Genomic DNA, 24,634 nt, shown 5'->3' with positions numbered 1-24,634 from the left:
GAACAGGTTTCTTTCTAGCTTGCATTCAGCTCCTCCTGTAGTTGTGGTGGAGTTTTACAATGGTTTCTCTGGCTAGACTGTGTGAACTAAACTGTGTTCTTGGCTAGAAATAGCTGGACAAAATAAGTATTGTACCTTACTGAACCTGTGTTTAGCAGTTGTCTATGACCATGAAATGCGCTTTTTGTACGTCGCTTTGGATAAAAGCGTCTGCCAAATAAATGTAATGTAATGTAATGTAGACAACACAAGTCTTCTCCTGTTAACATTACTGCCCATCAGCTGGAACCCTCCTTCTTTGCCATATTTTTGCAACTTTAGTGCCTATTTCACTTGTACTAAAGGCTTGTATTAGGCTGCCTGGGGTTTTTAAAAATCTTAAGGTAGATAAGATTTCACTCACACACAGTTTAATTAAGTGAAATAAAACGACACAACATCTTACTCTCATCGTCTTCCTTATTCACTGTCTCAGCTCTGGGCAGCAGAAGCTGATAACATGGGCAACAACACTAATGCATGACATTAGCTTGCTGACTAATGCCATTACTAATGCTGTGCTTTGAATTTCTCAAAGAGTGAATTAGTAAATGCACCTGTGTCCCACTGGAAGACATGTACTACTCACTGATCCTGCAGAAAATTTCAGTTTAAACTAGCCAAACTGCTCAAGCTTGTTTAAGATGTGTTTTTGATTATTTTAACTGGCCAACCAGCTGATCACCTGTATAGTCAGCTAATCTACCAGTCCGATCACCAGATTACTCTACTAGTTTAACCAGCTTTGTCCAGCTAGAGACCAGCTTTTACCAGCCACAGACCAGCTATGACCCACTGTGTCAAAAAAAAAACTGCTTAAACCATTTTAAACCAGTTTAGAATCCCAGTTGATTTTACCTGGAGGCACAGTCTTAGCAAGTAAATGAGTAAGTCAAATTGCAAGTGTAACCCAGTAGAAAATGTAGGTTACTAATATTTTTTTTGTTAAAAAAAACTGTGAGGTCAAGTTAAATCAGAAGTGAAAAAATATGAAGGCCCCGCCTTTAATTGATTTTTGAGTGACACTTATTGCATGCGTGATCAGCAGGGCAGTGAGATCGAACAAAGAACAAAAAAAAAACATTCTGTGTAGATTGTGTTAAAATAAGTTCATAATTTGATCAGAACATTAAATAAATGGCTAAAACTTATTAGATTCATTGTAGGAAGGTTTATGCCCACGGTTGAGCGGTAGGGAGTCCGCCTGGAGTCTCGTTTTCACACTCTTTCCTTCTTGGTGAGTGAGTTTGCTTTTAGCTTGCTAACATGTTCACTCTTTAATGTGAAGGAGGCTAGCTCCGGTTAGTCGCTAAGTTAAATTCATGCTCAGTTCATGAAATAGGTAAATGTAGCTGTTGATTTGAGCTGCCACGGTATAAGTATTGTTGGTGTGTATTCAGCAGAACATGTGTTATGGTTACCATTCGATCATTTCGTCGAATTAACAGAGCTGTTGTTCATGGTTTTGTAATCTAAACTATGCTAAGCCTACACCACGTTAAAAAATAGCCAGTAGGCCTACCGCATTTATTTGGTTACAACCTAAACATGTTGCATGTTGGTGACTAACTTCTGTGTTAATTTGAGTCGAAACACTTAATAAAGCTGAGTAAGCTAATTGAGTTAGGCACTTATTCCAGCTACATAAGCTGTAATGTTACTCAGTTTTATTTAATGTGTTAAAATGAACTGCCTGTTCATTTTATGGTTGAATATTATACTGTACAGTTAAAGAGGATGTTATTTTGAGTTGATACTTGAAATTATTGAACTAAAGTATAACAGATAAAGGGCCTATATTGTTATTATCCTAGTATTATGTTACAATACTATACAACAGTAGACTGTAAGCCCTGTTTTGTAATAGCCTACTAGTCAGGTCTAACTGGAGATCCTCAGCTTTTGGGAGACCCTGGTCTTTTGAGGAGACCTTGGTCTTTGTGACCCCGTGATTGTGATGATCCGATCTTCTGGGCAAGGAAAGGAGTCTAATGTTAAAGAAACCAATCTGTGGCTGATTTGCGATTAGTGATGGCGAGCCACCCAGCTTGATCTTCATTGACACGCAGAGGACAGAAACATCACCTGCTGGAACAACTGAACTTCTCATCGTCACCACGGTGTGGTAGGACTGTATCCACACAGAACATAGATATTCACACTTACATTCATTCTAAGGGTGAACCCAGGACAAAGTCTTTCAAAGAAAGGCACACACTGTTAAAAAAAAAGGCCTGTTTATTATTTTATTTTCTTTAAACAGAGTTTATTGATGCACGCCCAGTACTTTTGTAAATATGTACGAACCTTGTTTTCTAATTTCACTCTAGCAAACCATTTTCTATACAGTTTACACCTTTTGTCGTCTCCATTCATTTATGGTACATTGTCTGCTCCGAACCTAGCTATATGGTGTACATACCCAGAAGTGGGTTACACAAGTATTTAACTTGATCTCACAGCATCACATATCTAAAAAGTGCAGGTTCAGTGGAAACTGGGCATTGTCTTGTAACAAGATTTTACCTTTGGCAAGCACCATATTTGAACAGTGATTTCAGTATGGTCTGTTCCAAAAAGCCACGTGATTTACCAGTAGGTACATTTTATACCAGAAACCACCACCAGACATCTTAGCAATTGGGGTGTTTAGAATACCTTGTTTTAAAAATTCATATAGTTCAACAAGGAGGCTAAGTTGGGCACACCCTAGTGTGCTAGGAAACGCAAGCCTAATTTAACTGTTTCCATTTGGCCCCTTTTCCTTTGGTTTTTGCTGGTAAAATGAAAACTGTTCACCAGTCTGCATCTGAACTCACAAAAGGAAGAGTAGGTCTACCCGAAATTTTTTTTTTGTCTCTCCAGAAAACAGCTTTTTGGCTTCATGCCAGAATTTTTTTAAATTCAGTTAGTGGGTACCTGCAGGGATGAACAAAAAAGGTATTCAGGTTAATAAGGAGGGAAACAGATACAGGAATCCCATCTGGTGCATCCCTGGTGCATGCTGGGCCTGTGAGCATGTAGCTACACGCTTTCAGATTAATGGATAGGTATGCTTCAAAAGTATGGCTCCTGAGGACAGCGTTAAAAAGAAGAAGACTTTTTTCCATTCCGGAGTGAATGCGTAAGACAACATCCCGTAAGGTGGGGGTGGGGGGGTGGGGTTTACACACGGGCTGGGAGTTCAGGAGAGACCTGCAGCCAGAGGGGCAGCGCAGCGGGGGGTGTGTTTGGCGAGGGCGGGGCTAGACGGGAAGAATAACTCAAGGAGGCGGTGAAGGTGACTGCTGGGGCGTGCGATCCGCTGGCGGCCGTTATCAGAGCCGCGTCCGAGCGCAGGCCGGGGACACGTCAGGGGCAGTCCCCGTAGCGCGCGGAATCCACGTCTGCTAGCAAAAGACTGAGAAAAAACGGGGAAAATACACTCCCGACTCAAACGTCCACAGAACATTTTGCATTGACAAATGAACTTTTGGCTGTATTTGTGGTTTTATCTTTTTTAAATTCCAGTGTAGCTGTTTTTGTCTGAATGAAGTGTATTATCAAATATGAAAAAAAAATTTTTGCAAGATATTATACATACAGTGCCAGCCATAAATATTTGGACAGTGACACAATTTTTGGCTCTGTACTCCCAACACATTTGAAATAAAACAATGAATATGAAGTTAAAGTCGGCTTTAGTCTGCAGGTAGGCCTATTTATATTCATATCAGATGAGCCATGTAGAAATTACAGCCCTTTGTGCACATAGGCTAATTCCCCCATTTTAGGGAACCAACAGTAATTGGATAATTGGCTGCTCAGCTGTTTCTTGGCTAGCTGTGTGTCATTGCGTCATTAATTCGTGAATAAAAGGTTAACAAAAGGTCTACAGTTGATTCTGGGTGTAAAATTTGCATTTGGAGACTGTTGCCATTGTCTCTCGGCATGAGGATTAAAGAAGTGCCAATGCCAGAAAAACAGAATCAGAACAAATCGAAATAATACTTTCCATTGTGAAGAAAAACCCCTCTTCAACTGTCGAACAGATCAAAAACACTCTCCAGGCTGAAGGCATAGTTGAGTCAAAAACAGTGGAGTCAAAGACAATACTGCACCAGCAGGGCCTCAGAGGGTTCACCGCAAGATGCAAACAAGACGGTAAGCTTCCAGAACTGAATGGCCTGGTTAGTGTGGGAGTACATTGTACAATTTTTTCAAGGGTTACGATGTCTGGAGTTCGGGTGCCCTCTCATACTTAACGAGGTTCAGATTGTGGCAACCCATTGGATGATAGCATAGACTATACAAGCTCCCAACCAGGTCAGATGACGTTACAGTTGGCAAACCACAGCAGGCAAAACATCATACACGGAGCCATCTCCTGATTGGTCAACGGGAACTGAAACACAGAATCGGCTCGCATGACCTCTCACATCTGACAGATTCAAGCTGACTGTGCAACAGGGGTTAGCAAATCCCTTAAAAAAATCTACTGCTTCTATGATTTTAGTTTTTATTTAGTGTCACAAGCAATGCATTTAATTCCACTTTGTGCACCAGTGGTACCGTTTTAAAGTGTGTCAAGTGTTACTAAATTAGTTTAACTCCAATGCCCTCAAACTTCCAGGGTTAGTGTAATATAACCACCTGAATGTGAAACTGACCTGATGACCAGGACTGCTTCTTTAGGAAAAGTATTGAAACAGGAGCTCAAATGTTACCAAATTTTCCTTTCAGACATGTCATTAAAAATAGGATGCCATAAAAATAGAATTTTAATCAACTTTTTTTATTTTACTCATTTGGGTTTTTTTCTTTAGTGTTCCTCCTCTCATTTTCCGATTTACACCATTTTTTTTTTTTTTTTGTCGCTTCCTTTAATTTTTCAATTTTTAAATCCTTCATTCCCATTGCCGGGAAGAGGGGATGTTTCTGTTGGTAAATCCCTGACACTCAGATTAGTCATGTTGCCACGACAACCTGAAGTGAAACACGTCCTTCTTATGATAGAACCACAAAATGAGATCTGAAAGCGCCATCACACACCTGCTGTTCAATTCCGAGACTCACTGTATCGCTCCCTTGTGCGTATGAGCATGCAACCGCATCCATGCGAACAATCGCTTTTATGTTTAGGCGGCAAACCGAGATCCAGAGCCTCACCTGTGGAATGTACTTCCTTTTAGTGTTGCAACTGGTGAATTTTTGAAAAGAAACAGAAACATTTGCCTCTGAGTCGGTGTTATTGGGGCATTTATGTTTATTTATGTTTTTTTTTTTTTCACTCAGCAATTGAACTGCATATGCCACTTCGGTTAGGTTCACTTTTACCAGTATTACTGCATGTTTGCATACACCTTTATTGGCTGTACTGGCATTTACATACTGGTCCGTATCAAATCAGAGCACTGGATGCCAGATTTACCAGTGATATGTATGCAGCATTGCATTAATCTATGGCATTTAGCCATCCTCTGATTTAATTGTTTAAAAAATTGCTCCCTCCCTCTCCAATTCAGCTGATGAGCTCAGGTGATGAGCGTTCTGGTGTAAAATGGCTGCCGTGCATCACCCAGGTGGATGCTACGCATTGATGGAGGTTGAGGCCAGTTCCCCTTCAGCACTGTAGTGCGCTTTGACCTACCTACGTGAGATTTACAAGTCTGGTTTTCTATTCATGTGACTAAACCGTTACCCTGTAGAGTATCGCTCTGCACTGAGGCTAGAACGGCACTGAAACAGGCATTGTTCGTCTGCACCTGTCGGACCGCTCAGTGGAACTAAAAGAGCATGCGCAAGTATTGTCCTGAGTCAGGCGCAACCTGACTCGAAACATTGTGGTGTTTCCATTTATTTCCTCCTGTCGGCCATGTGTTCGGATAACCGTTATGGGAGCTCAGCAGTGTGTCCACACAGGGAAGTCAGACTCACTCACAAAAACAGCACTCTTTGCTTAAGCTTGGTTGACCTCAGCCAGGAGAGACTACTACATTTACTTATAAGCACATACTAAATTAGCTTTAAGCACATTATAATGTGTTTTAATGTACACTCAGGGGCCACTTTATTATGTGCTGTGTTTTAATGTACACTCAGGGACCATTTTATTACGTGCTGTGTTTTAATGTACACTCAGGGGCCACTTTATTACGTGCTGTGTTTTAATGTACACTCAGGGGCCACTTTATTAGGTGCTGTTTTAATGTACACTCAGGGGCCACTTTGTTACGTGCTGTGTTTTAATGTACACTCAGGGGCCACTTTATTGCGTGCTGTGTTTTAATGTACACTCAGGGGCCACTTTATTAGGTGCTGTGTTTTAATGTACACTCAGGGGCCACTTTATTACGTGCTGTGTTTTAATGTACACTCAGGGGCCGCTTTGTTACGTGCTGTGTTTTAATGTACACTCAGGGGCCGCTTTATTGCGTGCTGTGTTTTAATGTACACTCAGGGGCCACTTTATTGCGTGCTGTGTTTTAATGTACACTCAGGGGCCACTTTATTACGTGCTGTGTTTGAATGTACACTCAGGGGCCGCTTTATTGCATGCTGCGTTTTAATGTACACTCAGGGGCCACTTTATTGCGTGCTGTGTTTTAATGTACACTCAGGGGCCACTTTATTGGGTGCTGTGTTTTAATGTACACTCAGGGGCCGCTTTGTTACGTTCTGTGTTTTAATGTACACTCAGGGGCCACTTTATTGCGTGCTGTGTTTTAATGTACACTCAGGGGCCACTTTATTGCGTGCTGTGTTTTAATGTACACTCAGGGGCCGCTTTGTTACGTGCTGTGTTTTAATGTACACTCAGGGGCCACTTTATTGCGTGCTGTGTTTTAATGTACACTCAGGGGCCACTTTATTGCGTGCTGTGTTTTAATGTACACTCAGGGGCCACTTTATTGCGTGCTCACTTTATCTATTTGGTACGGGGTAGGACCCCCTTTTTCCAGCAGAACAGCTTGAATTCTTCGATGCATGGATTCTGCAAGGTGCTGAAAACTCACTTTTGTATCCACAGTTCCTGCAGTTTTTTTGGCTGCACATTCTGCAATCTACCCTTTCCACCTCATCCTACGGGTGTTCTATTGGATTAAGATCTGTGTGCTTTATGACATGGTGCATTATCCTACTTTGGATAAAAGCGCTATATAAATGCAGTCCATTTACCATGCAGTCCATTTACTGGAAGTATCCATATCAAAAATGGTAGACAGTGGCCATAAAGGGATGCACATGGTCAGCAGCAATGCTTAGGTACGGTGTGGCATTCCAGTGATGCTAAACTGGCATTAAGAGACCTAATGTGTGCCAAGAAAACGTTCCCCACACCATTACACCACCACCAGTAGTCTGCACCGTTGACACATGTTAACATCAATCAATCTAATTTTATTTATATCGTGCATTTCACAGAAATGATCACAATACGCTTCACAGACAACCCTGGCCTAGACCCCCACAGGAGCAAGCCTAAAGAAACAGTGGCAAGGAAAAACTCCCTGTGGTAGATGGGAAAAAACCTTGGACTGACCCAGGCTCAAGGGGGGAAACCCGTCCTCCTCTGGTCGGCTCAGGGTGCTGGTTGGTGATCATGGTCATCAGTCAGTGTTTACGGGCTCAGATGATGGGCGGGGCCGGGTGGTGGTGGTGGGGAGCAGCAGGTGGCGACGACAAAAGAGGCTACAGGCTTCTCCAGAGTATAACTGATTATAAGCCTGAGCATAAAGGTGCATTTTAATCTAGATTTAAATATTGAGACTGTGTCTGACTCCCTTATAAATTTTGGTAGCGTGTTGGGATCAGAGTGACCTTTTGGGTTTATAAGCTAGGAGCAGCTTAGTTATGTACACTGGTGCACGTCCATACAGAGCTTTAAAGGTCGGGAGCAAAACCTTGAAATCTATCCTATGCTTAATGGGTAGCCAGTGAAGCAACAAATTCTTAGTTCTGGTCAAGATGGATCAATTGGTTCATGCTGTTCATTGCCAAATTCTGACCCTATCATCGTCAGACCAGGCAACGTTTTTCCAGTTTTGGTGATCATGTGCTCACTCCTAGCCTCATCTTCTTGTTCTTAGCTCATAGGAGTGGAACCTGCCATGGTCCTCTGCTGCTACAGTCCGTTCGTTTGAAGTTTTGACGTGTAGTGCATTCAGAGATGCCCTTCTGCGCACTACTGTTGTAAAAAAGTTGTTATTGGAGCATTTGTGGTAGATTGCAAGTCTGCCCAAGTCTCTTGTGACCTCTCTGATTCACTCAAGAGTTTTGTCCACAGAACCACTGCTCACTGGATGTTTTTTTTTTGTTTATCACACCATTCTCTGTAAGGGCAGCTTCTTGAGATCTAGGATCCACCACAGCTAGCACCTGGAATCCCACCAGGCTCAAAGTCTCTTAGATATTCTAGTGCATTCTAATGTTTGGTCGAACAACAACTGAACCTCTTCACCATGTCTGCATGCTCCGTGTATACAGTGCTGGAGCCACGTGATTCGCTGTGTGGAGGAACAAGCTATTTGTGTAAAAAAGCAGGTGTACCTAATAAAGTGGCTACTGAGTGTATCATAGTATCCTTTGCAGGGTCAACATGGGTTATAACTGCACATGGATGGTTATGCAGGGCAGAAATGTCCTTTAGGGGAAGGTTTTGGTTATAGAACTGCACCATATTTTATCTTTTTCACTGCTGCAGCATTTAGTATTTCTGTATTTCAGGAAATTAGCTTCTCTGTGTAGCGAGGGGCATGCACATCATGTCACATATTCAAAAACACCCCAAAAAACCATGAATATCTCACATTGCAAGGCCCAATGTGTGAGAAATTGAGAATATGACGCTTCCAACCTCAAAAATATTTCCGTCCTCCCAGCTTCTGCCCACTTCGGAGATCGCAAACCTTTGACCCAGAGAATAACTGTACATACAATTTCTTTCCACGTTTATTCCTTTGATTACAGTCTTTTTAATCATTTGAAATAACTGTAAGAGCCAAGTCGCTGCCTATTTTAGGCTTGTACTGGTCACCCAGGGAAAATTATCTGTGTGAGGCTGCATCTGGACTGTCTGTTAAAGATAAAACATTCTAAATCAAGCACTGCTGTATGTGAGAAATTTGGCAATGTGAATGGGAAGTATGGTCATGATCAGTGGCTCCCAACCTCAATCTTGGGGGACCCCCTGTGCGTGCTGGTTTTCATGCCAACCAGTCTTACAATCCCAGAATTGTAAGTGTGGTTGTAAAGCAGTTAATATTTCTTAATTAGGTGCTTTTTGTGTTTATTTATCCTCTTAAGCCATATGTCAGCAATGGCTTTGTATGGCATGAAGAATAAAAATCCTATGTTCGCATTGTGCTTATTGCGCTATAGTAGAAACAATTACATAAACATAGGTAACAAAAATATTTAACCGATCAAATTAAAGACTTGTGGTGAATTGATAAGCTTCTAACTGGTGAAAGTGTGGACACTTGACCGCTATAACTAACAGTTTGGTAGAAAAGTAAGAATTCAAAGGCCAAGCAATAACAAGCCAAACCTGCTTTGTGTTGATAAATTGAAGGAAAAAATTATGAATGGACTGAAACGCATTCTGGAAAATCTAATTAGGAGCCTACTGAATCACCTAATTTGACCAGTTTAAAAAATCTGTTACACTTTTGTTACTAAGAGAGTAAATAGTTCCTCTAAACATGAAAAGCAACTAATTAAGAACAACTAACAGCTTATTCAGTTCTAGGACAGCAATTATGGCTGGAACAATAACCAGCATACACAGTGGGTTCCCAGGACCATGGTCGGCCTACAGTAGATGTCACCGAACATCCCTCCTAGATGCACATTGTGACACAAGGCCCAGTAGGGGGCAGTATTCAGCATTTCTATTTTTGCTTTTTAACTAAAAGAATGCTACATTCTTATTATCCCTCTCCCTATGCACGTCCACACTTTGGGTAAATACTTACAAGCGTATATCGCATACATTTTTATTTACTGTACTCAGACGCTATGTAAATGATGCCCTATTTCGGAATGACACTCTGTCCTTGGCTCCTTCTCAATCTTGCCCGGAGTGCCGAGCAAACTGTCACCTGTTGCAGCCTTTGACATAAGTATTTATTTGAAGCTTTGAAGCCAGCGCCCGCTCTTCTGTAATGCCGGGCGTGATGACTCCGCACGAAACTGCATTGTGCCATAAGAAAGACTGTCGTCATTCTATGAAGCTTTTCCTTGCTTCATTCATCATCCTAAGACACCCTTTTACAATGAAGAGAATGACCATTTCAACTCCTCGCGAAGGAAAGAGTGTGGAGGCAAGATGTTTGTGTACCTATAAAACAATACAGTGTTATGTATGTACGTACAGTCAGGTCCATAGGTATTTGGACAGTGACACAATTTTCATAATTTTGGATCTGTACGCCACCACAATGGATTTGAAATGAAACAATCAAGATGTGATTTAAGTGTAGACTTTCAGCTTTAATTTAAGGGTTTTGTCAAAAGTATTGTATGAACAATGTAGGAATTACAATCATTTTTATACATAGCAAATGCCACACTTGAAATCAATTCTAGACCTTTTATCTGCTTACTTGTAAATGAAATAATGAGGGAATAACACACACCTGGCCATGGAACAGCTGAGCAGCCAATTGTCCAATTACCTTTGGTCCCTTAAAAAGGGGGGGGGGCACATATAAAAAGTGCTGTAATTCCTACACTGTTCACCCGATCTGGATGTAAATACCTTCAAATTAAAGCTGAAGGTCTGCACTTTGAGCTCATACTCATTATTTAATTTCAACTCCAATATGCTGTGGTAGACGGCTAAAATAACAATAACTTTGTCAATGTCCAAATATTTATGGACCTGACTGTATGTATGTTGTATACAGTGATGCTTGAGACAAAGACATATTTTTTCTTGATTTGGCTGTGTATCCCACAATTTTAGATTTGCAATCCATCAATTCACATGTGGTTAAAGTGCACGTTCACTGCTTTTATTTAAGGGTACTTTTTTTTACACATTTTTCACTATGTAGAAATTACAGGACTTCAGAATTAGAGGTTCCTATTTCAGGGCCATCGTTAATGTTTGGGACAAATGGCATCACAGGTGTTTATGATTAGCCAGGTGTGTTCAGTTGCTTCCTTAGTGCAGTATAAGAGCTTTCAGTATCAGTATTCAGTTTCATTGTCTTTGTCCCAATGATTACTGAGCTCACTGTACATTATGTATGTACATACATGCATGCATGCACGTATTTGTGTATGTTTGTATGTATGTATGTAAGTACATGCGTGCATGTTTGTATGTGTATACTGTATGTACGTGTCTATGTATGTTTGTAATGCAGTGTGTTCACTAATGGGACAACAGTATGACAATAAATCAATTATCAGATCATCCAGACTATTTCCTGAGTGACTGTTGATTGTTTGTGTTCATATGATCTGAACAGTATGGACCCAAACCTGAACATGTAGTGCATACGCACGGCATGAAAAGGGTCGTTTAAAAAATGTTGTAGATTAACTTTTGATTTAACAGCTTTGAAGTGCTTTTGCGTATTTGCTTGGCACAGTCGCTGTTATATTGCTGCTTTATAGCTGGTCAGGGAACATGCAATTCATCAAAGTGTAAATGTGTTACAACCTTATTTCAAAACAAACTTTTCTTAAGCTGTATCCCAAATAGGTGTTGTATGACTATCACTTTCTCAATCTGAACTTCCAACTAAGTCTCAAATTCCATTTCAACTGATTCCAGTGCCCGCCTAAAAAGTACAGCGCCTCACACATCCCCTTTCAGAAAGCCGAATTTTCCAGTTGCCATTTCTAGTTCGTCTGCCAGTGCATCCCCCACCCCCCAGTTACTGTGTGGTGGAGAGAAATAAGTAGCTTTGACACCTGTGTCAAGTTACAAGATGCCTGAATTAAAATTAAAAAAAAAAAACCAAACAAAACAAAGTACTGTACTCTTATTCACGAAGGTGATGCAGGCACGGCTTTAACGACAGGGGGCCGAAACAGAACAATGGGAACCTTAGAAAACCACGGCTGCCCGTGGTTGGAGGGCCACTGGCAGGACTGATAAGAGCACCGCGCTGTTAATCTTGCCGAGAGTCTGATTATGAGAAACTTTGCATAAAGCGATAAGGACCTTGGCAGCGGGCTGTGGGGAATACAGCCTAGGCGGGGGAGGGGGGCGGGGGGCGGGGAGGAAGGGGCGGGGGGGGGAGGCAGGGTTTATAAAAGGCCGGGCCTCTCTGTTGACAGCCTAGTTCAGGTGTGTCTCCGCTCTCTCTCACTCTCGGATATTAGCCTCTCCCTCCCTTCCTCTTCCGAACTGCTCTGGTCCCTCAGCCGCGTCTCCTTCACCATCACTGCCTCCTCCTCCTCTTCCTCCTCCTCCTCCTCCTCCTCCGCTTCAGCACGCAGCTCCAGCGGCAAGGTATTCCCTCCTCCTCGAGCCTCGAGTCTTTCTGCGCCTTCGGTCCTGAGCGGGCTTCTCTGACCTGCCGAGTGGTGGAGATGGCGGTGCTTGGTGTGGGGAACTTTCTTTCTTTAGATTTAAAAAAAGCAGTCGCATTTTGCTCGATTGTGTGTCTGTGCCAAATTCTGAAAAGTCAGCTGAGTTTCAGTCAAGTCCAGACCAAATCCAGACAGTGAGGCATTTATGATTGAGGAATTGCATTTCAATGTCATTTGTTGATCAAAGGGTCTTGATCGATTCAGAGCGACTGCCTGAAAAGTAGTACAAAATCATGAGTTGCTTATGTTTTTTGTTTGCATCGCTGTCCTTTAGAATGGTAGACAGAAGAGCAACAGCTTTTATCTGTTTTGTTTTTTTTGAACGGCGGGCGATACAGTGTTTGGACTTGAACCTGCTTTTGGTACAGTTTCTCTGCTTGCTATCAGAATTGGTGTTTTTGAGAAATTCAATGTATTACACGTTAACACACCCAAACATATTATGAGGTATTTCAAAAACCTGACCCAAGATTCCTACCTCTCTTGATGCTCATTGAATTCTCTCTTTTTCTTCTCTTTCACAGGTCTTGTTAAGCAGTCATGCTGGCAACGCTAGAATCTGTGAGTGTATATTTCTGAACGGGCGTACTGTATTTAAATTATCTTTCTCACTGTCGTGTGAGGTTAAAATTAACTCCCCACTGTGAGTTACAAGCTCAAAGTGTGAATTTGATCATTGGTCAGCACTGACAGCAGGCTGTGTAAATGTAAATGTAATTCAATAGCAATATCACAAAATTTAAAGAAAATTTGATTTTAATTAATTTTTTTAAATGTTTTTTTTTTAAGTTCATTCATGTGTGTAGCTGATCTTGCTAAGGCCAAAGCAATGTATTTCTATGGTTTTTTTTAGCAGTTACCTGCACAGCTTGCTCAAACACATACACACACACACTCACACAGGGTCATGTTATGTACAAGCACAGAATTTGGTCTGTCATGCAAAATACTTTTTGATGTGTGCAGATAACAGACTACATAATCCTGTGCTCTCCATGCAAATAACTCCATGTTGCCTGGAAGCTCATAAACTTCACTTTCCCTGAATTAGAGTTGAAAAGGTTGCGTTTCACTAAATGAAAACACTCCTCTATAGAGCACGTTCAGAAGGAGTAGCGAAACATACATTTTCTGACCAGTACCCAAATCATCTAAAATATGACATCACAATCATCTAAGCTGAGTCACAAGCAGGCATCCATTGTGTGTAAAAAAAATTGGCATGACAAAATCAGCAACCACCAATCACGGGCAGCTACTCCCTTCCTAATTTTTTTTTGTTTGTTTTACGGAACAGAGATGTTTCTGTGTATTTCCGCGACAGATCCGATACCTCCAGGATTTCGGGTCGAGGGACTGGGGCTCTTCCTCTTCGGCAGAAGTGGACCTGGATGTGATTGAGGAGTACCTGCAGGAGCACTCGGTGGAGGTGCAGCAAGGAGGCCCAGCTCCCTGTCGCAGGAGCGAGGAGGAGACCAGCATCGTGGGTGAGCAAATTTCCCGCCAAAAAGCCAGCTGGGCTGCTATCAATTCCCACTTCAGTTCACTTCAGGAAAATAACTCTCACACAATTTGGAACTGAAAGATATGGAGCCTCCTAGCTCTCAAGAGAAAACATTCTGAGGGAATTATTAATTTGAGAGAACATATTACAAATTTTAGGGAATGGATTACTAATCTGTGGGAACAAATTATCATTTTTTTCTCCCTCGAGACCCAGGGAGCTCCATAGAAAGATGATCTCACAATGTATCACAATTATTTTAATTATTTCTTGATGAACTTACCTGAATTTCAATTATTTTCCTGAATTTCCTGACTTGGAATAAAATTAAACCCTATTCTAGATTTTAGTTGCACACAAACAGAGAGAGAACACACATTGCATGGCTATTAGTGTCAGTATCCCATCAAAGAGGGTTTTGTTGAATGAATATTGTGCTGGATTGCTTTCATTTGGCTACTTGTAACTACTGGACTTTAGCTGAAATAAGAACACATTCCGTTTATATTTAAAATGATAGGAGTAAATAAATAAATATGTAATCCTATATTTTAGGTGAGAAGGAAGAGCTTAACCTTTTCAAGTTTTTATATGTTTTGTATTATATTTAAATACTGTAAAACTTTGTATTTGTGAGCAATATTACAGTATGTAATAATGTAAAAAAAAAAAGGTATTATCAGCCACATTTACAACACAAAAAGTAAACCATTTTATATTAATGTTCTCCTATCTGATTACATACTGTACAAAAGCACCTGCCTGAAAACCAAAAGAACATTAAACACATTGCAGATTCTTAATGTTTTCTGGCATGTTTCCCAAAAACTTTTAGTGACTCAAGAACAGGACAAATAACAGTAGCATTTCAGGAGGAGTTATCTTCTTTGCATTTTGTGTGTGTGTGTGTGTGTGTGTGTGTGTGTGTGTGCATTTGCCTGTAAGTGTGTGCAGTACGTGTTTGTGCATGGGTCCAGTGCTTTCATGTGTGTATAGTATGTGTTTGTCTTTTTTGTTGTACATTATGTACGTACATTATGTGCCTGTGTGTGTACAAAATGTGTTTGTTTGTACTTCCATGCACCTATTACCAGTGTGTGTGCGCGTGTGTGCTTTTGTGTGCGTTCTTGTATGTTTACAGTACTGTATCCAGTCCATGAGCATGAGTTTGTATCTCATGGTTAGGGTTAGGGTTAGAGTTATATGTTTGTATCTCAGGGTTAGGGTTACAGTTATATGTTTGTATCTCAGAATTAGGTTTAGAGTTATATGTTTGTATCTCAGAGTTAGGTTTAGAGTTATATGTTTGTATCTCAGGGTTAGGTTTAGAGTTAAATGTTTGTATCTCAGGGTTAGGTTTAGAGTTAAACGTTTGTATCTCAGAGTTAGGTTTAAAGTTATGTGTTTGTGTCTCAGGGTTAGGTTTAGAGTTATATGTTTGTATCTCAGGGTTAGGTTTAGAGTTATATGTTTGTATCTCAGGGTTAGGTTTAGAGTTAAATGTTTGTATCTCAGGGTTAGATTTAAAGTTATATGTTTGTATCTCAAGGTTAGGTTTAAAGTTAAATGTTTGTATCTCATGGTTCGGGTTAGAGTTATATGTTTGTATCTCAGGGTTAGGGTTAGAGTTATATGTTTGTATCTCAGGGTTAGGGTTACAGTTATATGTTTGTATCTCAGGGTTAGGTTTAGAGTTAAAAGTTTGTATCTCAGAGTTAGGTTTAAAGTTATGTGTTTGTGTCTCAGGGTTAGGTTTAGAGTTATATGTTTGTATCTCAGGGTTAGGTTTAGAGTTATATGTTTGTATCTCAGGGTTAGGTTTAGAGTTAAATGTTTGTATCTCAGGGTTAGGTTTAAAGTTATATGTTTGTATCTCAAGGTTAGGTTTAAAGTTAAATGTTTGTATCTCATGGTTCGGGTTAGAGTTATATGTTTGTATCTCAGGGTTAGGGTTAGAGTTATATGTTTGTATCTCAGGGTTAGGGTTAGAGTTATATGTTTGTAACTCAGGGTTAGAGTTATATGTTTGTATCTCAGAGTTAGGGTTAGAGTTATATGTTTGTATCTCAGGGTTAGGTTTAGAGTTATATGTTTGTATCTCAGGGTTAGGGTTAGTATCTAAGGCAAACTGAATTTGTATGAAAGTGCCAGTGTTGACTGTGCCATTTCGCTGTTGCGCAGAAAACAGTTGGTCAGGCCGCTTTGCGTACGAGTGGCGGTACAGCTCACTCGCCAGATCCACAGAGGAGGGCATGACTCAGCAGTTACCACAGCAACCTACCTGGCCTGGCCCATCCAGCACCGAGTGGGTGAGTTTACTCTCCTTATACATGTGAAAACTAAAAACATGCTTACTGTAACTCTCCTTATACATGTGAAAACTAAAAACATGCTTACTGTAACTCTCCTTATACATGTGAAAACTAAAAACATGCTTACTGTAACTCTCCTTATACATGTGAAAACTAAGAACATGCTTACTGTAACTCTCCTTATACATGTGAAAACTAAGAACATGCTTACTGTAACTCTCCTTATACATGTGAAAACTAAGAACATGCTTACCGTAACTCTCCTTATACATGTGAAAACTAAAAACATGCTTACCGTAACTCTCCTTATATATGTGAAAACTAAAAACATGCTTACCGTAACTCTCCTTATACATGTGAAAACTAAAAACATGCTTACCGTAACTCTCCTTATACATGTGAAAACTAAAAACATGCTTACTGTAACTCTCCTTATATATGTGAAAACTAAAAACATGCTTACCGTAACTCTCCTTATACATGTGAAAACTAAAAACATGCTTACCGTAACTCTCCTTATACATGTGAAAACTAAAAACATGCTTACTGTAACTCTTCTTATATATGTGAAAACTAAAAACATGCTTACTGTAACTCTCCTTATACATGTGAAAACTAAAAACATGCTTACTGTAACTCTTCTTATATATGTGAAAACTAAAAACATGCTTACTGTAACTCTTCTTATATATGTGAAAACTAAAAACATGCTTACTGTAACTCTCCTTATACATGTGAAAACTAAAAACATGCTTACTGTAACTCTCCTTATACATGTGAAAACTAAAAACATGCTTACTGTAACTCTCCTTATACATGTGAAAACTAAAAACATGCTTACTGTAACTCTCCTTATACATGTGAAAACTAAAAACATGCTTACTGTAACTCTCCTTATACATGTGAAAACTAAAAACATGCTTACTGTAACTCTTTTTATATATGTGAAAACTAAAAACATGCTTACTGTAACTCTCCTTATACATGTGAAAACTAAAAACATGCTTACTGTAACTCTCCTTATACATGTGAAAACTAAAAACATGCTTACTGTAACTCTCCTTATACATGTGAAAACTAAGAACATGCTTACTGTAACTCTTCTTATACATGTGAAAACTAAAAACATGCTTACTGTAACTTTCCTTATACATGTGAAAACTAAAAACATGCTTACTGTAACTCTCCTTATACATGTGAAAACTAAAAACATGCTTACTGTAACTCTCCTTATACATACTTCTGCATTAATGACTACAAGACTCCCTCTCATAAGCCTGCTTATAAATGTATCTGCTAATTATTAATAACACCAAAATGCACTCACCCTGTGGTATAGCCTGCCTATATGTAAGTCATCATTAATTTCACCAACACATACATGCTTGCGGTTACGCTGGATAATAGAACGTTAAATATGTATACACACACGCACACATACATACACAAACACACACACACACACAAAGATAAATATAACATACAGTAACTATTCATAAAATTGAGAAAATCTGAATATTATATAGAATTCTCATAGAATTCATGCAAAATGCAAAATGTTGGTACGATGTCAGAACTTACAGGAAAATAAAATTTTACTGATGGAATGTTGAGAGAAACCCCCAAAATCTCACCATGACGCATACATCTCCCCAATAACTCCCCAGCTCCCTAATAACCAGCGTATTCTGGATAACTTGGACCCCTCGATTTATTTCAAATGAAGAAATGACCTGCATGTGTGATTGACAACTGTTGGTAAAAAAAAAAAAAATACTCCTCATCTTGCACCATCAAAAACACAAACGTTAAAGAAGAACAAAGATGTAGGCTGAAATGTGTTAACTCGACTGTGACTGCGCTCTCGTGGTAAAATTGACCATCAGATAGGGAGCCTAGAAAGAGGAACAATGACCTGCAAACAGTCACGCAACTTCACATTGCCCAGCACGACTAAACCATCCTCTGGCCCTTCTAGCACTTAGTCCATGCATAAACGCAGGAAACAACACGTTAAAATTAGTTTTATTGTGCACACGTTGGTTTGTTCTCTTTCATTGAGCTGCTCTGAAGTTTGCCCCGCTGAAACCTGCTCATTTCCAATGGAACACAACACCGTGTGCACATTATTGAGGAGGAGGTGTGTGTGCATGCGTGTGTGTGTGTGTGTGTGTGTGTGTGTCTGCTTGTTTGTACATTATACTGTGGCCAGATATGCAAATGGTGTGTTTATGTGGGAGAAACCTTGTCAGAATTTTCTGAGAAATGGCACAGTGTGGCAAACACCCATTCTCACTTCTCAGCCCAGCTCTAAACGAGTGCAGTACATTTTCTGACACTTTTCTGACGCTGGTATGCAGATATGAACTGATGTGGATTTTCCTGTACTACAGTATGTGCTGTCAGACAATTATGTTTTTACGTCTGATAATTCCACGGGAACAAGGGGATTCACGCATCAATGTGTGTTCCAGGGTGAATTTATGGTTGAATTTACATTAATTTTATAGTTTATCATTACAATTTTACTTTCAACATGACTGTTTGGTATTGCAACCCCAGCAAGGAAAGCTCATAGAAGTCATAATTATGGCCAGAAGAATTACAGCAATGCCACAGGTGCGGTTAGGTCCCGTATAATCACTTGAAGGAAAGATTTCTGAAAATTTCCCATACTTTCTCAACAACAGAAAAACTACCCTATGAGAGTCATTTCAGTATGCCACAGGCTACTGGAAACATTTTTGTGAAATATTTTATTTCAAGTGCAACAAGCTACGATCCTGATGGTAGAAGAATACTCCTGTTTTTACATTGTTTGTCAATGAGTGTTTTTGTGATTCCGAAGGCATATTTCCACATTGTCTGGACAGTGAGGTTTCTTCTCTGCCCCATTAGAGGGGGGGGGGGGGAGGGGGGGTTTGCAAGCTCTGTGTCCACTCTGGCCAGCGGAAGTGGTAGTGTCAGTTGGGAAATCTCTTTGTTTAACTGGTTCCAGGGCCACTGCCAGTACGCATACCACGCCAACAGTGATTCAGACTCCCAGTCCATCAGCTCTGGGGACTACCCCCACTCGCCCCCCATGGAGAAGAGAGGAAAGAGGGGGTGCGACAGCTTGCCTCTCGCTCCCATAACGGGTACGACAGGACACCCTCCATCACAAATTTATACATAAATATACATCTCCCCCCTTTTAACAACTGCACTGTTTGTTAATGTTGGCTCTTTTCTTTTTTAACATGGTGTTTCTGTATTCTGTTTTTACTCTGTTAAACAGCCTTGGGTTCGACATATATGCTAAATCATTATTATGGATGTGATACATCTTCTGAATGATTGATGCAGCTTAATTTGTAAAACTTGTCATTTCAGCACTAAATATTATCTGTAACACTTGTCATAAGCATACTAATGCAATAATAGCAATAATAATAATAATAATAATAATGCATTTTTATACATTTTTACACTTTTATAGTGGTTTTTACAGAGACACTGTCACAATGATGCTTTAAAAGAAAATATAAAAACAGCTAAATAAAAGAACAAAAAAAAAAGCAATTAGGGTTAAAAAAAAAAATCCCCAGTAGGAATAAAAAAACAATAGAAATGAGAAATGCACATTATTCTACTGTTACACTATTCGGCCGTTTGTTTGATTCTTTTTCCCATCAGGGAAGAAGAAAGAGCGGCTCTTCCAGTTCCTGTACGAGATGCTGCAGAACCCGGACATGCGCAGCTGCATCTGGTGGGTGCAGTCGGGTGACGGGACCTTCCAGTTCTCCTCGCAGAACAAGGAGCGGCTGGCCCAGCTGTGGGGCCGGCGCAAGGGGAACCGCAAGACCATGACCTACCAGAAGATGGCGCGCGCGCTGCGCAACTACTCCCGCACCGGCGAGATCTGCAAGGTGAAGAGGAAGCTCACCTACCAGTTCAACGAGGGCACCCTGAGGGGGCTCCGGACCGGCGGCGGCGGCAGCAGCAGGACGGTAGGATGTTAAGGGGGGGTCCCCCAGAGGGGGTCCTACAGGAGTGCGCACGGGGGCGCCGGCTTAAATACTGAGTATTTGCGGGGACGGTGAGTCGCGGACACGAAACGGCATTCTGGGAGCCCCTTCGTACTTCAGCTGCGGGTCGGGTCCTGAGCGGGAGAGCGGGTGTGGAGAGTGCGTAAAATGCCACGAGTGTACAAATGTGAACTTGATTTAAAAAGCCAGCAATTACCACAGGAGTGCTGAGAGACTGAATCACCGCCAAAAAGGAAGGTCCACTGTGCTTTGAACATATCTGTAAATCTGAGGATTGTCGAGTTTTAAAGAGCTACTTTATAAGTAGAGTGTGCCAGGAGGTCGCTGAAGCTTGTCTATGCCATGAAGAGGATTTTCTTATTTTTCCCGTGTTTTGTTGAAGACTGTTTTGTTCGCTGTTTTTTTTTATACAGAGTGCTGATCGGTGTTGAAGTACACATGTACATAATGAATGCTTTGTAATAAACTTTTTTTTCTAAGAAATTAATTTGAGCGATGGTAGATTTTTAAAAAAACTCATTTCAGTTCTAGTTGTTTACCCTGGTTTAAATAGATCGTTATGTACACCGATGTTGTAGATTAGACCACGTTAACATTTCATATATACGGGGGCAAGCGCAACCTTCAGCAGACAGTTCTTTAATAAATGTGACTAAAATGTCACAACGTGCCAAAATCACATGAATGATTGAATTGCTAATGAAGTATTTAAGAGCAGAAGTTAAAGCTGAAAACAGAGAGTGCCCTGATGGAATTGTGCTTCAGGCTGTTTACTCATGGTGTGAATTAAAACGCAGGCCGCCCAGTGCAGCTGTGCAGCCGCAGCCTTTAGCTTCTTATCTCTGCGTTCGTGTGAACGGCCATTTGCTAACCAGCAGTGGTCCAGGGTGACAATTTGCTGAGCGGTAAATTGTCGGTAAATTGAGCGGTAAATTAACTGCATGCTAGCGGTGGTTCCGATAGGCTCGGAGCTGCTGCAGCAGCAGCAGCAGGCGAACCTTTTATCTCGTTTCTGTGGTCCCCCCTCCTCGGCCATCGCAATGTGGAGAACATGCAAACCACATCTGCTCGAGAAAACTGTCACCGCAACAGAACTGCTAATGATTAACAGGAAATGCAAAATGTGTGGCCTGGCTAGAAAGCCGGGTGGGCACGTACACTACACTCACAGAAAACACAAACACTCCTGGACGCACGCACGTACACTACACTCACAGAAAACACAAACACTCCTGGACGCACGCACGTACACTACACTCACAGAAAACACAAACACTCCTGGACGCACGCACGTACACTACACTCACAGAAAACACAAACACTCCTGGACGCACGCACGTACACTACACTCACAGAAAACACAAACACTCCTGGACGCACGCATGTACAGAACACTCACAGAAAACACAAACACTCCTGGACGCACGCACGTACACTACACTCACAGAAAACACAAACACTCCTGGACGCACGCACGTACACTACACTCACAGAAAACACAAACACTCCTGGACGCACGCACGTACACTACACTCACAGAAAACACAAACACTCCTGGACGCACGCACGTACACTACATTCACAGAAAACACAAACACTCCTGGACGCACGCATGTACACTACACTCACAGAAAACACAAACACTCCTGGACGCACGCACGTACACTACACTCACAGAAAACACAAACACTCCTGGACGCACGCACGTACACTACACTCACAGAAAACACAAACACTCCTGGACGCACGCATGTACAGAACACTCACAGAAAACACAAACACTCCTGGACGCACGCACGTACACTACACTCACAGAAAACACAAACACTCCTGGACGCACGCACGTACACTACACTCACAGAAAACACAAACACTCCTGGACGCACGCACGTACACTACACTCACAGAAAACACAAACACTCCTGGACGCACGCACGTACACTACACTCACAGAAAACACAAACACTCCTGGATGCACGCATGTACACTACACTCACAGAAAACACAAACACTCCTGGACGCACGCACGTACAGAACACTCACAGAAAACACAAACACTCCTGGACGCACGCACGTACAGAACACTCACAGAAAACACAAACACTCCTGGACGCACGCACGTACACTACACTCACAGAAAACACAAACACTCCTGGATGCACGCACGTACACTACACTCACAGAAAACACAAACACTCCTGGACGCATGCACACATACTATATCCACAGAAAACGCAAACACTCCTGGACGCACACATACACACGCACGCACGCACACACACATACACACACACACAAAAGCACACGCAGACACACACACAAATGCACGCATACATACACACATACATACACAAACACTCACATGCTCAGGCACACACACAAACACACATGCATACATGCACACACACACACACACACACACACACACAAAGTTTCAGAATGGAATGAAGTTTAAATTATATCAGGTGCTTTTTTACATCCTGAAAATCATCTCTAGATGGTTGCATAACTGTCTTACTGTAAACTAATCACCTGTATTGTAAAACACTAGGTATTTAACTGTAGGACTCAAGGGCCTGGGTGTAAATGAGATTTCTCTTTAAATTATCCTTAAACATTTTACAACTCTCAAAATGAAGGACACACTTTAGCAAATGAGGCATACAAAGTATACTGAAAGCAGGTTCCGTCACACAGGTGTGGTTCCTGAGTTAATTAAGCAATTAATCTCCCAGCATGCTCAGGGTGCTGTATAAAGATTTTGATTAGCCCAGCTGCACTCCTGGTTGGAGCTTCAGTGACTAGTGGCAGTTCAGGAAGGATGTTGCCATGGAAGTCAGAGGGAAGCATCTTCAACCAGGGCAGGGCAACAGTGGTTGAAATCGCATACTCCTCAACTGTGATGTGCATGCATTGGCAAAACAGACATGCAACTCTGACAACTCTGATCATTTGACAGCACATATCAATATAGGGGATGCGAATGTTGTTTAGTCAAGAACAGTCCACTGAGAACTTCAGAGCAAGTGATTAAATGGTGGCTGTTTCCTGGACCTTTTTAATTTCTATAATTGAAAAAAGACTTAACTATCATTGAGGCCTACGTAACTGAATAGTGCAGCTTGATTAGGTAAGGCTGACCCTGTGCCAAAAATGACTTCTGGTAGAAAAGGTAATTCATTGAATGTTTACGTTGACAACTTTGTAGAAGACAAACAAGCTGTCTTGTTCAAAGACTGCCACTAGATGGCAGACATGTAACAAAATGTACAGCAATGTGCCCACAGTTTGAAAGCTATATTGTTAAAACTGCATCCTCCAGCATTGTTATAAAATGTGAGTATTTAGCAAAATGCTAAAAATGAATACTTTTGTCTGAAAAACTCTTGCCATCTCAGCCATCTGTGAACATTTCCCTAGCATTAAAATGCAAGGCATTTTGTAAGGCAGTACTGTAGTTGTGCTTTTTACACAACCACATCTAACTCTTCACATGGCTGTTTTGGAAATTATATATGGGGCCTCATTTATAAAACTGTTCTTAGATTTATACTTGAACTTAGTCTTAGTCTCATTTCCGACGGTGTGCTTACATTCGATTCATAAAAGATACTGAGCATAAAAAACCTTGCTTACGCAGGTTCTAAGAAGCCCATTTGTAACTTACGCACCTATGATCTATAAATCTCAAATTAACTTAAAAGTGACGGCACCTGAATGTGCCTTACACTCAGCGAGTTCCCCTTATATATTGCTAGTACAAATGAGGGTTTAGTCAGGAATAACCGTGGACCAAAAGAGAAAAGTAAACTTTTTGGAAGACGAGATCATGGCGATGGTAGAGGAGACTGAAGACAGGCAACACATATTATTTGGTGGACTAAATAGTGCGTGGTTGACAAACAAAGCCAAACAGGTAACTTGGTAGTGTGATGCTACTGCAGTGAACAAATTGTTTATAAAGCTAATGCAAATTCACCACAGGCTTGAATGCATATGCGTCCCAAACTGCAATACCCCTACATAGCCAGCCGGAAAATCACTTACGTCAAGTCGAGACTTTGCGTAGAGATAAGATCAATTCCACGTCAAAGTAAGGTTTTATAAATAACTACTTATATGTGATTTCCTGCATAAGTCATACTTCTGTTCAAAATTGATCATAAGACCGTTTTATAAATGAGGCCCATGACCTTTGAAATAAATAAATAAATAAGATG

The 24,634-nt window shown here is 41.0% G+C and overlaps 1 protein-coding gene across 2 annotated transcripts; it reads left to right on the top strand.

Annotated features, from left to right (window-relative positions):
• Positions 1–12,315: 12,315 nt before the first annotated feature.
• LOC118207451 (ETS translocation variant 2) lies at positions 12,316–20,633 on the top strand. 2 transcript variants are annotated; one of them, XM_035381060.1, is made up of 6 exons: positions 12,316–12,490; positions 13,095–13,131; positions 13,895–14,057; positions 16,256–16,383; positions 19,385–19,523; positions 20,062–20,633. In XM_035381060.1, exons 2-6 carry the CDS (start codon positions 13,111–13,113, stop codon positions 20,385–20,387), a joined length of 777 nt encoding a protein of 258 aa, XP_035236951.1. In that variant the 5' UTR covers positions 12,316–12,490; positions 13,095–13,110; the 3' UTR covers positions 20,388–20,633. The 2 variants fall into 2 exon arrangements, with proteins under 2 accessions (XP_035236951.1, XP_035236950.1); XM_035381059.1 differs by having other exon boundaries at positions 13,868–14,057.
• The last annotated feature ends 4,001 nt before the right edge of the window (positions 20,634–24,634 follow it).

The sequence above is a fragment of the Anguilla anguilla genome, chromosome 11, assembly GCF_013347855.1.
Source record: "Anguilla anguilla isolate fAngAng1 chromosome 11, fAngAng1.pri, whole genome shotgun sequence".
Classification (NCBI taxonomy): domain Eukaryota; kingdom Metazoa; phylum Chordata; class Actinopteri; order Anguilliformes; family Anguillidae; genus Anguilla; species Anguilla anguilla.
The sequence above is the reverse complement of the archived record's forward strand: the minus strand, read 5'-3'. Positions and strand labels throughout refer to the sequence as shown.